At 39.4% G+C, this 14,775-nt stretch overlaps 1 protein-coding gene across 8 annotated transcripts in view; it reads left to right on the top strand.

Moving 5' to 3' along the window:
- The window catches only part of LOC108597232 (nephrin), a 72,503-nt gene extending 59,910 nt beyond the window's left edge, over window positions 1-12,593 (top strand). For 2 of the 8 annotated variants that reach the window (XM_017983675.2, XM_017983677.2), the window contains 8 exons: window positions 1,238-1,397; window positions 1,551-1,687; window positions 2,062-2,250; window positions 3,457-3,852; window positions 3,908-4,206; window positions 6,699-6,842; window positions 9,702-10,055; window positions 11,576-12,593. In XM_017983675.2, coding sequence (XP_017839164.1) covers window positions 1,238-1,397; window positions 1,551-1,687; window positions 2,062-2,250; window positions 3,457-3,852; window positions 3,908-4,206; window positions 6,699-6,842; window positions 9,702-10,055; window positions 11,576-11,686 — 1,790 coding nt within the window. In that variant the 3' untranslated portion in view covers window positions 11,687-12,593. Of the gene's footprint in view, window positions 1-1,237; window positions 1,398-1,550; window positions 1,688-2,061; window positions 2,251-3,015; window positions 3,111-3,456; window positions 3,853-3,907; window positions 4,207-6,698; window positions 6,981-9,701; window positions 10,056-11,575 lie in introns of those variants that run through there. The other 6 variants (XM_017983679.2, XM_017983680.2, XM_033293072.1 and 3 more) reach the window with 5 other exon arrangements.
- The last annotated feature ends 2,182 nt before the right edge of the window (window positions 12,594-14,775 follow it).

Here is a 14,775-nt window from a genome sequence, read left to right on the forward strand (position 1 = left end):
GATTATGTTTGATTGCTTGGAGAGGGAGGCGGTCTTGGACAATGATTATGTAATCATTTTATAAAAATTTTACTGTCAAAAGTATTTGTTCAAAAATTGGTTTCGCGCCGATTACTCCGCCAATAAGTACCGAATACAAATCCGTGGAATCTCCGTTTGAAAATATAGATTAAAAGAACAAATTTGCTTATTTTTCCTTTCTTGAGATTACGTAATCATTGCGGGAGGGGGGACGTTATTCATTGAATGATTACTTTTGATTACCAGGGGGGGAGGGGGTCAACAGACCCCACACAAGGACAGCCCCTTCTGCATATTTCTATCAAGCAGTGCTACAAATCTGAAATAAAGTTCTTTTACAAATAACAATAGTTTATTCAAATACAATATTAAATGCAAATATAAAGGCTGACGTGACGTTAAGCTAAGCAGTCTGCCGCTTATGGAAACTGTAGGATCAGGAGCGTTTTCCTGCCTAGCATGAGATTATAAGTCTTCTTCAAAATATATAAAATCAAAATAATATATGGGCTGGGCCTAAGAGAAAGTTTGTAGCCTCAGCGTAGAATGCGATTCTCTTGTTCAGTCGCAACAGCACTGAGCGATTGAGCAACGTCGAGCGAGAGATGCGAGCAGCGCTGCTTTCGCTAGCTCATAAGCGTTGGTTGTCGCTCACGCTCTCTCAGTGGCTTGCGCTCTTCACTTTTATTATTGCACTTAGATCAAAGTGGGGTAAGCCAGCAAGCGAGGCCAGATCAGTGCTGCATGGACTGCTGGCGATTAAACAAGCAGTAAAGCATTATAATTGCAATATATAGCTAAACTTTGAGCGATTCTAAGCGATTTATTTGACTAGTGCCATCTGTTAGATTTCTATTCTTGCTATTGCTTAAATCTTAGTTTGCAGCTTTTGTTTATTTTGTTATAGTTGGTAGCTCTTACATTTGCTGGTGTCAATGAGCTTGGCAGCTTTATTTGCCACGTCTGGCCAATATACATGGCTGCAAGTTGTTGTTGCTGTTGTTGTTGCCACATTGATTTGAAGTGCCACAGAGCAGCAGCAGCTACAAATCAGTCACGTGACACGTACAACATTTTTGCAATTTGTTGCTTGGCTGCTGACCAACGATAAAAAGAATAAAAGCTAAAAGCAAAAACATGCATAACAATCGTAAAAGCCAAATGCAATCTCACACTCTCTCACTCTCTATGTGTCTCGCTCTTTGTGTGTGTTTAGGCGAACCGGATCCGCTGGTGAACTGCACGCTGCTGAATCAAACATCGTCGGGATTTCAAATCGAGTGCATCGAAGGCTTCGACGGCGGCCTGCAGCAGGAGTTTGTCATGGAGGTTTATGTGAATGGCTCCATGCGTTATCCAAAAATGTCCACATCAAAGTGAGTACAACGAGTAGTAGCAATCAGAATCACACGCCGTGTGAATTTTGTCTAATGCACAGCAATTGCTCAGCGATGCGTCTCACTGTTCATTTATAAATTTCTTCTACTGCTTTTCGTATTGTCTGTGGTGCTATCGATTCGCTTCTGCAGGCGTCCATACTTTGAGGTTAACGGACTGGTGCCGGGCATGGGCTACAATGTTTTTCTCATAGCGCAGAACAGCAAAGGACGCAGCAACGCAACCATTTTGCAAGTCTACACGCTAAAGGATCCAGAGAAGCAAACTGGTGAGTTGGTCGGACACACAGACAAGCGCCATAGACTTTGCTATGTGTGGGCGTGGGCGTGGCAGTGGGTTGGTCTCGTCTGCGGGTGCGTGTGCGTGTGCGTGTGAAGTGGAAAATCCGTTTGCAATTTCATGCATGTCCTGTGTGGTGTAGCTGCAGGACGACGTGGTGCAGTGCGTGCCTACAAATTAATTGACGCTGCAGCTTAACTCATGGCATGCGCTCTCTCTTTCGTTCGCTCTCTATCTATCTCGCTCTCTAAAAGCTAGGAGCATGACAGTTTGATTTGGCTTTTAATTTGCTTTAAGTTCTTTGCTATTCGCCTCTCGTTGATTTCTTATATTCTTGAACTCTTTTGGTTGCATGCCTTTCAGTTAAAATAACATTTACAAAGTCTTATCAAGCCTCTAAGCCTGTGTTTGACATCAAGGCAAGCAGAACAACAACAACCACTACCACTACCACAATCAATACACAGCAAACAACAAAAACAACAACCACAAGCGATTGCATTTGCGATGAAGACGAATTCCTTAACGTGGGCAATTCAGCATTTGATGAAGGTAGCGGCTATTTTGAGTTTAAGTTTTATATTTAGACTTAGAATATTTAAGTGATTACCTTTTTGTTTTTTAATTTAGGGCTGCATAAAAATCGATGTGAAGAGCAATTTAAGAAACGAACATTACTAGAAAATTTAATACTCATTAGGAATTTATATAAGAATTGCGTCATATTTGCCTAAATTTAAAATTACATTTTTTGAATGTCTTTCAATTAAATAGGAAATATTAAAACACAATGCTTTACATTTAGATAGCTATAAATTATTAAATAATACAATCATTAGTGTATAAAAGTATCAAAACTTTAACTGCCACAAATAATTTTAAAGCTGCCAATTTTGCTAAAAATGCGCTGCTGTTTGTTTTAAAATATAGAAATTAATATATAAATAAAAATACGCATAAAAGCAGCAAATTATTAGTGAAAAATGTTCATCGATTTTTAGCAGCTCTAGCTTTAGTAACATGTTCCTTATAATTTTATTATAATTTGCAGCTTTCATTTTATTATTACTTTTTAGTTTGTAACCAATATGATTTGTTTATTTTATTATTATTTCAAGTTTGCTGTTTATTTGAATAAATGTATTGAATTTCATTTTACGCACACTTTAATTTTGCAATCAATTTTGATTTCGAATTTGAATTGTTTATGTTTTTGCACTAGGTGCACACAGATTGTTTATTTTGCCTTTTGGTTTACTAACGTTTGCATACATATTTCGCTTTAAAATTTGCCTAACAAAACAATGCACAACATAGAAAAGCAGAGCGCACAAAATGTTTCGGACTTTTGGGGGGCTGGAGCTACTCAAAATGCTCGACATGCCGCTGCGGGCTGAGACAAAAATTAGCAACCTTAACACTGAGCCGCTTACAACGGACCACACACGTACACAAGCACACACACACACAGAAACAAACACGTATACATATGCAGCTCATTAAAGCGGCACTAAATTCCGAGCACGTGCAACAGCAACTGGCAACATGGCACAGCAGCAACCAAACAAAAACAACAACAACAACGAAACGTAGTTAGCAGCTCATAAAACAATGCAAAAAATAAAGATAAAAAGCTATAGCAGGCGGCGACTGTAGAAAATATGCAATGCAGTCTGCTGTGGTCTGGTGAAAATTTTCTGTTGTGGTTGCTGAGCATTTTTCTTCTTCTTTTCTTCCTTCACCTTTGCAAAACGCAAGTAGACCAATCGCAGGCCTATGCGACTGTCATCGGGGACATTCGGCCCTTCCTTGGCATACTCTCGGGCATTGTGGGCAGCATTGTGCTGGTGGCGCTCATCATTGTCATTGTGGTGCGTGTGCGCGGCAGCTCAGGCCGCGATCGCAATAATTACTCGCATCCGGGCAATGGCGGCGGCGGCGCCGCCAGTAGCAGCACCACACCAAATGCCAATGGCAATGGGAATGGCAATCTGAGCGGCATACTGGGCAACAACAATGGCAGCCTGGGCATTGGCACTTTGGCGCACAATGGGGGGCAATCAGTGCAGGATATGCATCGCATTGGACGCGAGACATGCCATGTGACCAGCAGTCTGGACAGCATCGATAAGAATCCCGATATTATACCGCAAGGTAAGCCAAGTTCGCTTAGCATGCGCTACGTTGCTTATGTCGCTCTCCATTGCAGATGGTCACGATGTGGACGATGAGTGGACAACAAAGGGACACAGTCGTGCTTATGCGACGGCAGCGCTGGCGGAGCAGAATGCCGTAATTACCTCAACCACATATGATCACATAATGCCCACGTATGCGGTGGTCGATAAAAAGTCCGGCCCAATGCCCAATGCGCACGGACAGTACATACAATATAATACGCTTATACCCGTTAGCAAAATGGGTGCTTATGCCAATCAACAGCAGCAGCAACAGCAGCAACAGCAGCAACAGCAGCAGCAGCAGCTCCACCAGCAGCATCAACAGAAGGTAAGTTTGGACTTAGCTCTAATCCGCACTTAGCTGAGCAGTCAAACATTTAACCTTTTACAATATGGCCAGCCATGTTGCTAGCCATCCTAATTTATAGCCACGACAGGTGGGCAACAGCTACAGCCACACAATGTTGCTGCCGCCTTTTGTGTTTTGCTTGTGCTGTGCGCATATTTTTGGTTAAGTGGTTTTTATACACCCAGTTCATTATTCAAGCCGCAATTGATGGCCAGCAACAGAGACTAACATTTTGACCACCAAAGCGTTATTTAGTTACTCCCACTGATGCACAATGAAAACTAAACAGAATGCCAGCGTGAACTAGCACGAACCAGGACGAACCAGTACAGCTGCTATCAGTTGCAGTGTTAATTACTTAGTTTAGCCATTAAATGCCCAAAGCATATGCAAACTACTTATTTCGATTATAGCAACATTTGATTGTTTTAACTAATCAATGCAGACTTAAGCGCTAGCAGTCAAAACTTTACGCTCTAGACTTTTCATAATTTTATAAGCACAAATTTTGAAGACAGCTAAGACTTGAGCAATTATAATTAGCTTAGCTTATATAGAGGCATTCGAATATGAATTTAAAATCCCATAAATAATCATCAGTCTAAATAAATCAATAAGCTTCAATCTAAATAATTTAAATAGTCTGAACAATCGAAGTAATCTAAATAATATAAATAATCAAATTAATCAAATTAATCTAAATAATTTAAATAATCTAAATAATCCTAATACTCTAAATAATTTAAATAATCTAAATAGTCTAAAAATTCTAAATAAAGTATACTAGAGTGACCCTAAATTCTCTCAAGCCAAATCGTAGAAGTCGCCAAGCTTAGTGAGCTACTAATGCTTGGAATATTTAGTCACTGAGACTTATAGTTGCTAGCATTAAAAATAAAATAGCTTTAATTGCCAACAAATGTGGAATAATTATCTCATAGCTTAAAGTTGATTTTAGGTTGATTTGATTTACTCAAAAGTTAATGTAATATAAATGAAATGAAACATTGCTTACCAGTTTTTTTAAATATTCATATTTAAGGCATACAGACAAACAGTTTGTCCTTTGTGGCCTTTGTCGCTTTTCATTCAATCCATTTAGGTTGTAGTCAGTTAGTTAGTTAGTTGTCAAAATTTAGTGATAATATTTTATACTCTAAAAGTTTGAGTCCGCGTTATTGGTTTACGCCTTTTTCCGTCTTCTCTAGCGAGAGTCCTTGCTTAACTGTTTGTGTGGCTTAACAATCTTTGGTTATACCGGCTGGAGTGGTTGTTGATCTCCTGTAGGACTGTGTGCTTGCCAGTGTTTTTCTTATTGTTAGTAAAGTAGATCACGCCAGCTTTGTTATTTAGTCAATTAACTATGCATAACTTTCAGCTGTGATATACTAATTGCCTCTCTCTTTATCTCTGCTTATAACTGTTTTTAATATTGCATAAATTGACTGCTAAATTAAATTATTTAACGCGCTTGCTATGCCGCAATAGCAATATCAAATGTAGATATTTTATATTTGTTAAGCTTGTGCACTAAATTAAGCTGCTAACTTATTTAGCATTAGTTAAATGGAAAAGCAGCAAACATTCTACTGCTCAAATAATAAATTGCTTAGTATCAAAGTTTGCAACAATTTACAGCTTTGCTTTATAACAATTGCAGTATATATTTTATTATAGGGCAACAAATCTCATGGCAGCTATGCAATCTGGCAACTACCTAGTTGCGGTTTAATCGGAAGTGCAGATTACAGCTTCAGTTACAGTGGGCAATAGCTAGGAATGGTGTTGAAAAGAAATGCAGACAAATGCTGAAGGTCGTTGCAGATAAATAGAAAGCAATGCCAGCGACAAGCGTGGGCTAGTTTGTGGGCGTGGCAGCGTTAGCTGCAGCAGAACCAACATAATTTGAAAATCATTTAAGTAGAAATTTGCTGTGGAGGTTTTGTCTGTGTTTGTGTCTGCCACGCCCAGCGACAACAACAAGGACAACTGTGTCAAATTGTGTATATGTGTGTGTCTGGCCACACACACACCCCCCTTCTAACGTCGAGCTGACTGCCTGGCTGGCGCAGCAGCTGCAGCAATATAAATTTTCCATTTGCGAATTTAATAAAAATAAGTTGCAGGCGCACAAGGCGAGGCAAAGGGAAAGCGCTAAGCAGCAAAACGCAGCTAAAGGATGCGCGCAGTCCTTGTTGTTGTTGTGGTTGTTGTTGCCTGGCAAACTCAAAATGCAATAAACGACAAGAGTGCAGAGCAGTGTGCTCGAGTCGAAGCTGCAGCTGCTAACTGTGGAGCAGCGCCACATTACAAACAGGCGTTGCATGCATGGTGTGGTGGGCGTGTGGGCGTGTCCAGCGCCTCAACAAACAGACAGCAATATTTTGTAGACAACATATTAAAAGCTGCTGCAAACTCTAAGCCTAAATACAACTTGAGTAACAATCAATCCTCTTCTCTATCCTTTGCAGACTGAGCTCAGCTATAGCGAGCTGGCCGCCCCCATTGTGGGCAACGCCGTCGGCGTACAACGCCTCACGCCCTACTGCAGCGCCACCTTGGGTCGACCCAGGCAGACGGAGCTGAAGCGCGCCGAGCCGAATATCTATTCGCAGGTAAATGTTATGATGGATGATGAAATTTTGGCTGAAATGCAGGCGGCCACGGCGTCCGGCAGCGGCTATGTGGCTGGCGCTGTGGTCGATAATTTGGGTGGCCAGCCGGGTCTCTATGTTCAAGGCTATGCCACACGTGTCTAGCATTAATCTCTAGCAAGTAGCATTGTAGTCACTGTTATTGTTTTTAAATTATTAATTGTTTGATTTGTAAACATTTTTGTTTAATAAATTTCTGTTTTGTTGCGCTTTATTGCATTTTGTAACTCATTAACAGTTAAGTGTTTGTCTTGCTGCAGCATTACGCATACGCAGTGTATGCTTGTATCACATTCAAAGACAATTTAATGCAGCTGTAAACTGATTTGATATTGCACAGCAAGCTGACTTGATATTGCTGTTGGCAACAGTACGTTACGTATACGTAATGTGCATGGAAATTGTGCAGAACACGTAAATAAATCTGATTGAGTTGCTCGATGCTCGATGCCAAAAAGGTGCTGACTCAATGATAGTGATAGCAAAGCAAATGCGAAATCGAAACTGAGCAAAAGAGAAATACAAGTTGAATTTGCTTACACACATTTGGAATATAATAGACTTGTTTATTAACTCTTCGATTAGAGCTAAGGTAACTGAAACCTTTACGATTTTCAAAGCAATTAGGACAAAGCTTCAGATCTGTCTCCAGTATTAATATAATGTTAAATTAAATGTTAATCAAGCTGCATAAATAAATTTGTGCTAACTGAACTTGTTAGGTCTTCTAAGAATTTAAGAATCTGCTTGGCTGCAATTTCTACACGTTTGAATTTGCCAAGCTGTAGACAAGTTTATTTGCCTATTATGCTCTGGCTATTGAATAGAGTCGCACATGCTATGGAGCGAGCTTGTGTCTCTGCCTTGCTTTGATTTCAACAATTATTGTAATGACTTGAGTTATGCTCGTGTAGTGTCCCACACACAATTTGCTTGTGCATGTTGTCAGGGCATTGCTGCTCTTAAAATGCACTTAAACAGAACTTTCTATGTACAATGTGTGTGTGTGTCTCTGTTTGTGTGTGTGTGTGGGCAACAACTTTTATGGCCTGGACTACAACAACATGTAGAGCCATTTACCTAATGACATTGTTTGGCTTTATTGTCATTTATCGAAAAGTTGTAGCGGCAAATGCAGCAACAGCAGCAGCAGCAGCAGCAGCTGAAACTGGAGCAGGACACGGCAACGGTCGCTTGACCAGCAGGCAAAAATGTTTGCCATTGATTTCAGTTGACTTGTTGTTTTATTTTTATGGCAATTATTTTAATACGATTATGTATGCTTGTTTGCTTTGTAGCTTGGGCAACTTTTGTTCTTGTTGCTGTTGTTGTTGTTGTTTGCAAACTAAAAGTTTGCGCTTGTGCGTTTGCCAAAAAGGGAATAAATTTAATCAGCAGTGCTCTGACTTTTACATGCGAACAAAAGCAATATTTATGCCAATGCCATTTTGATTACAAACAATAATTAAAAAAGCACAACAACAAGCAAATATATGTTGTTAGCCAGGCTCTCGATCTAAGTGAACCCACCCCCCCTGTCTATCGCCCCATTTTTCTTTGTGTGTGTTTTGTTGGTTTTTAATTTATTTAACGTTGAAAATTAATTTCATTAAAAGCACGTTGAGCGCGCATTAAGACAACAACATAAATTCAGCCAACACTTACACGCTCACGCTCACACTCACACACACACACATACATAAATATGCACGTGGGCCAAAATGTTATAAATATGCCACGCACAAACTGTTTGTGGTGGGTTCACACCTCCCCAAAGGCCAATTATTGTAGCTGGGCTCAGGCCGCTGGCTAAATAAACGCGCAACACACACACACACAGTCCAACTAGCAACACACGCACACACACACGCTTAGCATTGCTTTCAATTTAAGTGTGTCAGTGTGTGTGTGGCAGCTTCACATGCATGCAACATACATAAACAACAAAAGTCAGTCTGACAACACAACAAGCCACACTACACTCTACTCCTATAACACACACACACACATACACACACACATATATATATATTAATTTGAGTCTCCAAGCCAGCAAAATAGCCACTGTAATTAGAACCACACGGCAAACCGCAAAGAGGGCGGTTTAGTTTGCTTGGCAAGCGAATATCTATCATCTATCTTGCATATATCATTATATGGAGTCTAATTTTAATCAGACTACGCTTTATATAAAACTTATACAAACTAAGACTAAGTAGCTCGAGATGAGAAAGTGCTTCCTACCTCATTCATATATAAATTGCTCTTTTATTTATATTTCTTGAATTTATCTTTTGTTGCTTAATTTTGTTATAAAAAAATATTTATAAATATTAGTCTTTTACATACATTTGTTGAATTTATCTTTTATTCGCTTCATTTTGTTAAATTAAAATATTTATAAAATGGACTATCGATAGTATTGAGTACGACAGCAAATAAAAACTCTTTGAATTTTATAAATACTAAAATAGTTAATTACCAATAATGTTCAAAATGTTAGTACTAGTTGAGTTAGCATATATTACACTGATCGATAGTTTCGATAGCACCACTAGCTGCTTCAACTTTGCTTATTAGACTTATTGGCAGTTAGCGCTCAACACTCAGTTAGTTTAAATAAAATTGTTTGCTTAGCAAACTTTAATTGCTGCTTTAGTTATGTCAACTATCGATAGTATCGATTGTAGCTATAAGCTTAGCAGTAGCTCTCTGTTAATTAGGCAATCTGCTACGCTAATTAATCATCACTTAAATGAAAACAACGCCAGTTCATTTTGTATTCAACGTATCTCATTTTCTATTCCCATATGCACGCAGATCGATCTAGCGCATCATCCCATGTACTCGACCAGCCCCATGTTTGGCACGAACAGCACCATCACCGGTGTCACCATGTCACATCCATCACAATTGGCCACCTTCTCGCCAACGCCGCCGCCGCCCATATTCGCGCACAGCGTGGTCACCACCGGCGATGGGCTGCTGCAGCCGGTCACATGCATGGGACTGGTGGCTACATCTTCAGCAGGCGGCATACCCATGCCGCTGCCACACCAACACCAACAGCAGCAGCAGCAACAACATCAGCAACATCAGCAAGTAACAGCGAATGGCGCTGGCGGCAACGGAAGTCTTGTTGGCGTTGGCATGAGCCTTTATGGCAGCGATGTGGTAAGTGTCAGTTTGATGTACTTCTAGCTCGGATGGTGGGTCGGGCTGACTGCCTGGCAGCTTGTTGATACAGGGCAGTCAAGCCTAGTCGCTTCATGGTCCAAACTTGAAAGCATCAATATCAAAGTGGACCACACGAGAGCATTGTAGTATGGCAATGGGTGGCAACAACATTTATCTTATGAGCCATCCAAAAAGTCTACCCTAAAAAATTCTTTGTTGTCCTTTGTATATTATGTTGTCATAAATTGCAGCCACTGGGGCAGAAAATGGATTTTTGCGGTTGGTCTGATAACTGCTCAAGGGATTGCTGAAAAATATGCATTATGTGAGCTTGGAGCGTAACCACAAGGTGGGCCAACTTGGCTGTTGTTGTATTAATTATGCTGAGCACAGCAGCAGCAGCAATTACGCAAAGTAGCTGAAGCAACAGCTTTAACTACAATTTGAGTGCCCGAACGAGAGTTCAATGCGGTAACTGACCTCAGCATGAGAGTCGCAGTGTAAAATATATAATAATTATCTTCAGTTGTTGTGCTTTTTTTCACTTTGCCGTCACACTTATTGTCTTTGTCATTTGGCTCTATAAATTTGCCATTATGTGTACACTTGGCCAACGCGCATTGCGTTCGTTCGTCCTGGCGTCCTGTCGTGCTGTCGTCTGCTTGGCCTGCAGGCAAACTGCCAGTGCATTGTGCTGAAAATTCGCATTACACAAAAATTTGCGCTGTCTCTGTCTCGCTTTCGCTGTCTCTGTCTGGCGTTTTTATAACAATTCCATGCTAAAGGACACTGCGGTGTGGCAACTTTTGACTCTAATGATTGCAATTATTATGCCCTGCAAAAAGCAGCAACAAAAAATGAAATAAAATAAAAACCCCAAGCAATTGTTGTTGCCTTACATTTTTTGCTTTAAAGCTGAGTTGTTGTTCATATATATGTGTGTGTGTGTGTGTGTATCCTGGGAGCTTTGAAAAATGCAAGCCAAAAAAAGCAACACAGGACTTAACCAGCGCTGAAGCCAGCTGTGGAGCTTTGGGTTGAATGTGACTGTTGCGGTGTTGCCTGGGGAGTTTCGGTTAGATTTGTGCGCTGCACTGCGAGAAATTGCAGGCGGAACAAGTATACGTCTAGTGGGCCAACAGCTCAGCGGCTAGGCTCTCAGTGTACATGGCATAGACGAGCGACGAGCGACGAGGCGTCGTAATAGCTGCGGGTACTCAAATAATGCGCGCCTCGTTAATTTTAAAGCAGCGCTCCTAAGTATTTCATATTTTCGGCCAAGTCCCACAACACTTTGGCTGTCTGTTATTTCATTTTCATTTTTGTTTACTTGTTTGCTGTGTGTGTGTGTGTTTTTTATTTCGCTTTATTGCTTTCAACTTGTCATTTTGTAGGCAATGCTCCATGGACTTGTCCTTTTTAATAAACAAGCCAAAAGCAGGGCCCACCCTTGAAAATAATGTTTAACAATTTAACAAGCAATTATTTAAACATGCCTAACATTGATTTCGTTGTAGGCAAAGCCACAGCTACTAAAGACCGTGCCGGAGGAGCTGCATCATCAGATCAATGGCGAGGAGGTGCTCATCAGTCAGGAGCGCAATCATGGCACGGGCACGCGCTTTTGACGCTGAATTCCACCAGCTAATTTAAGCCAAAACAAATCAAAACTGTAGAAAGTGACAAGTGGCGTGTGTGGGGGGCGCGTGTGTGTGGCATGTGGCAAGTGAAAATTGACTATAAGTTTGTGATGTGCGCGTAAAGAATTTAATTGAAATCAAACAGTCGTCAGAGCATTTAGTAGCATTGGATTTTACGATTAGAGGTGACGAATGCAAATGCACTTTTTAAATCAGCAGCAAAACGGGAATAATAATTAAATAAATGTATTAATTAATTAACTAAAAGTGAGCCTAACACTAATGTAATATATTTCTATGCAATGTGCATTGTTTAAAATACGAAGAAGGAAACGCAAAAATTCCATTAGACTTAAGCCAGCTCCATGTAAATTAACACTTAACATAATTTAGTACTCGAACTAAATCTAAATCCAAATCTCAATCTAATTAACTTGAAACTTAGCTGTACCATGTGAACACTGAATTGTTAAAATATTTTTAAATAACAGCTTTAAGCGAAAAGAAAAACGAAAACGTAAACAAATTATAACCTTTTAGCTAAGTAAACCAATTCATAATTGTTGTTAATTTTGTGTTTGTCATTATAACAATTAAAGTGGGAAGATATGCATTTAAACATTTAGCTTGTCCTTGAGAAATAAATACAATTTATTACGAACTAAATCAAATTCATCTAATCGTAAGACTCAAAACTTAGCATAGCAGAAATTGTAATTATTATAAATGTAAAAGCAGCATTAAAGAATTTAATAACACAACACAGGCTACAAATAAGTGAACTTAATAATAAAATGGTTAACTTAACACTAATTAATAATTAATTCAAATTAGCGGCGCATTTTATACGTAACAACATTTAAACAAATGAAGCAGCAGCAGCTCAAAAAAAATCGAAAACTAACAATAAATGGGAAATAATAAAATTAACTGTAAGCAAATGCATGTAAAATATTTAACTGACAAAAGAATGTAACTAACAATAAGTTAAACGAAATCTATAAAAAAAAACATAACATAGTTATTAAATTAAATTTAATAAAATGTATTATTACAAAATTTACATGTGTTCCACTGTGTGAATTCATTTGTTCGTCTCAGCTGAGTTCAATGACCAAGCAGCGCGCCAACGCCCCATTTGGGGCCAAATGCAGCAATTTGATGTATGCAAACATTTAGCTAGCAATAGCCTACAAGTGGGCGTGGTCATTGCCTCTGTGTGGCACACACTGTGTTTGGCTTGTAGCAAACGTCAAATATTGACAAGGCGCGTAGTTAAACCAGCGCAGCAGCAGCAATGGGGGCGTGGCGACTAGCGTACAGTTCGGTCTCGCTAGCAACAACAATGCGTGTTGCTAACAACAACAAACAAGAGCCAGCGATACATCGTTCAAAAATTGTCAACCGTGTACATTTTGTATGCGAAAGCACTTAACACCATTTTCGCTTAAGCAGTGCAAACAGCTACAGGAAAACGCAACTAAACACATAGCCAAGTGCCAGCCCAGCCCAGCACAGCCCAGCCCAGCCCTGGTCTGCAGCACTTTAGGGTGCTTCGAGTGTGTTTGTGAGCAGATCGTAGACATCATTTATGAGTCGAGCCTACATGGAAAGCAAATTATGCAAATTTTGCGGCCGCATCGTCGCCGTCGATGACTTGTAAATTTTGGCGCTACTGTTTGGACGGCTGCCTGTTTAGATATGAAGATATGCCAAAAGGTAAGCATAACAAACACACACACACACACTTACACTTAAGCTACACAGCTGCAAATATTTGGCAGGCTATGAATACTTGCACTTATGCCCACAAGCTGAAGGCAACAGCAGGCAGAAGCAGTTTCAAAATTAATGCGGCCACATGTCAAAAGGTAAAACCACATAGAACACACAACACACACTTACACACACACACACAGCCACACACATGAAGTGCTGTGCAAAATGTAACACGCCAAATGGAAATCAATTAATCAAAATGCGCTACATAAATTATAAATTAAAAGGCTGATTGTGCTATTCATTGTTGTTGTTGTTGTTGTTGTTTGTGCTTTTTCCACCATTTGTTAGGCCATTCAAGGCGCCCGGCGGCCATCAATCAAACGGCAATTAAATGTTACAGTTAGCTTGTAGTATAAACGTAGAGAGGATAGGGCTAATTTATTGCCTCCGCCATTAGAGACACTGATCATAAAAAATTTCGACAGCTAATTGCTGCTCGAAACGATTGCAGCGGATTAAATTTACAGCTCACAAATATAAAAGAAAGCATTTAAAATAGAAAACAAACTAGTGCAAGCAAGTACGGCAGGATAATAAAAAAATGTATATACTATAAAAAGAAATACAAACAAATTTTATATCGTTGCAATTAGTGATATCCCGCTCTATATCGCTCTCTATTCCCAGGCGAGCTACAACATATTAAACATTTCTGCTGAGCTTTAATTTTTCAGGGACCAATAATATTGAGTTTTAATATTTGGCGTTATAATAATCTGTCAATTATAACGACATGCTCGTTTTATTTATTTAAAGAGATAGAAAGTCGAAAATGAAAATCAGTAGCTGATCGCAAAGCTGTTCAGCGAAATAAACAACACGAATACAAGCAAATTAATCAACACAGCTTTATTTATAAACTGTAAAATAAAATTTGAGTTAATCTCTAACGAGTTATATAACATCCTTGATGTTGAAAAAGGGAAAGAAAAGAAGCAAATTTGGTAAAGATTTTTGAATTTGGTCTGTCGCGATAAACTGATCCCACTGGCTTATACAGCAAGTCTATTTAGTTCTTAATATAATTAACCTATTTAATTTTATGACAGCAACTCATAATATAATATATTTAAAAAGGAAATGATGCTATGCCAATCAAGTGTATGGCCCTTGAATTTCTTAAGCATAGAAAGTTTAGCATATATAGCGACGTCTGTTTTATTGGAAGCTTTTCTCTCTAGCTCAGTGTCTATATGTTGATATTGCTTTTGAAGATCAATTACAAGTCAAAGCTACAGGCTATCGAATGTGTCAGTCAACAACAATTATATAAAATAATGACCGCCTGCTGAAGT

This window comes from Drosophila busckii, chromosome 2R (assembly GCF_011750605.1).
Source record: "Drosophila busckii strain San Diego stock center, stock number 13000-0081.31 chromosome 2R, ASM1175060v1, whole genome shotgun sequence".
Taxonomy (NCBI): Eukaryota; Metazoa; Arthropoda; class Insecta; order Diptera; family Drosophilidae; genus Drosophila; species Drosophila busckii.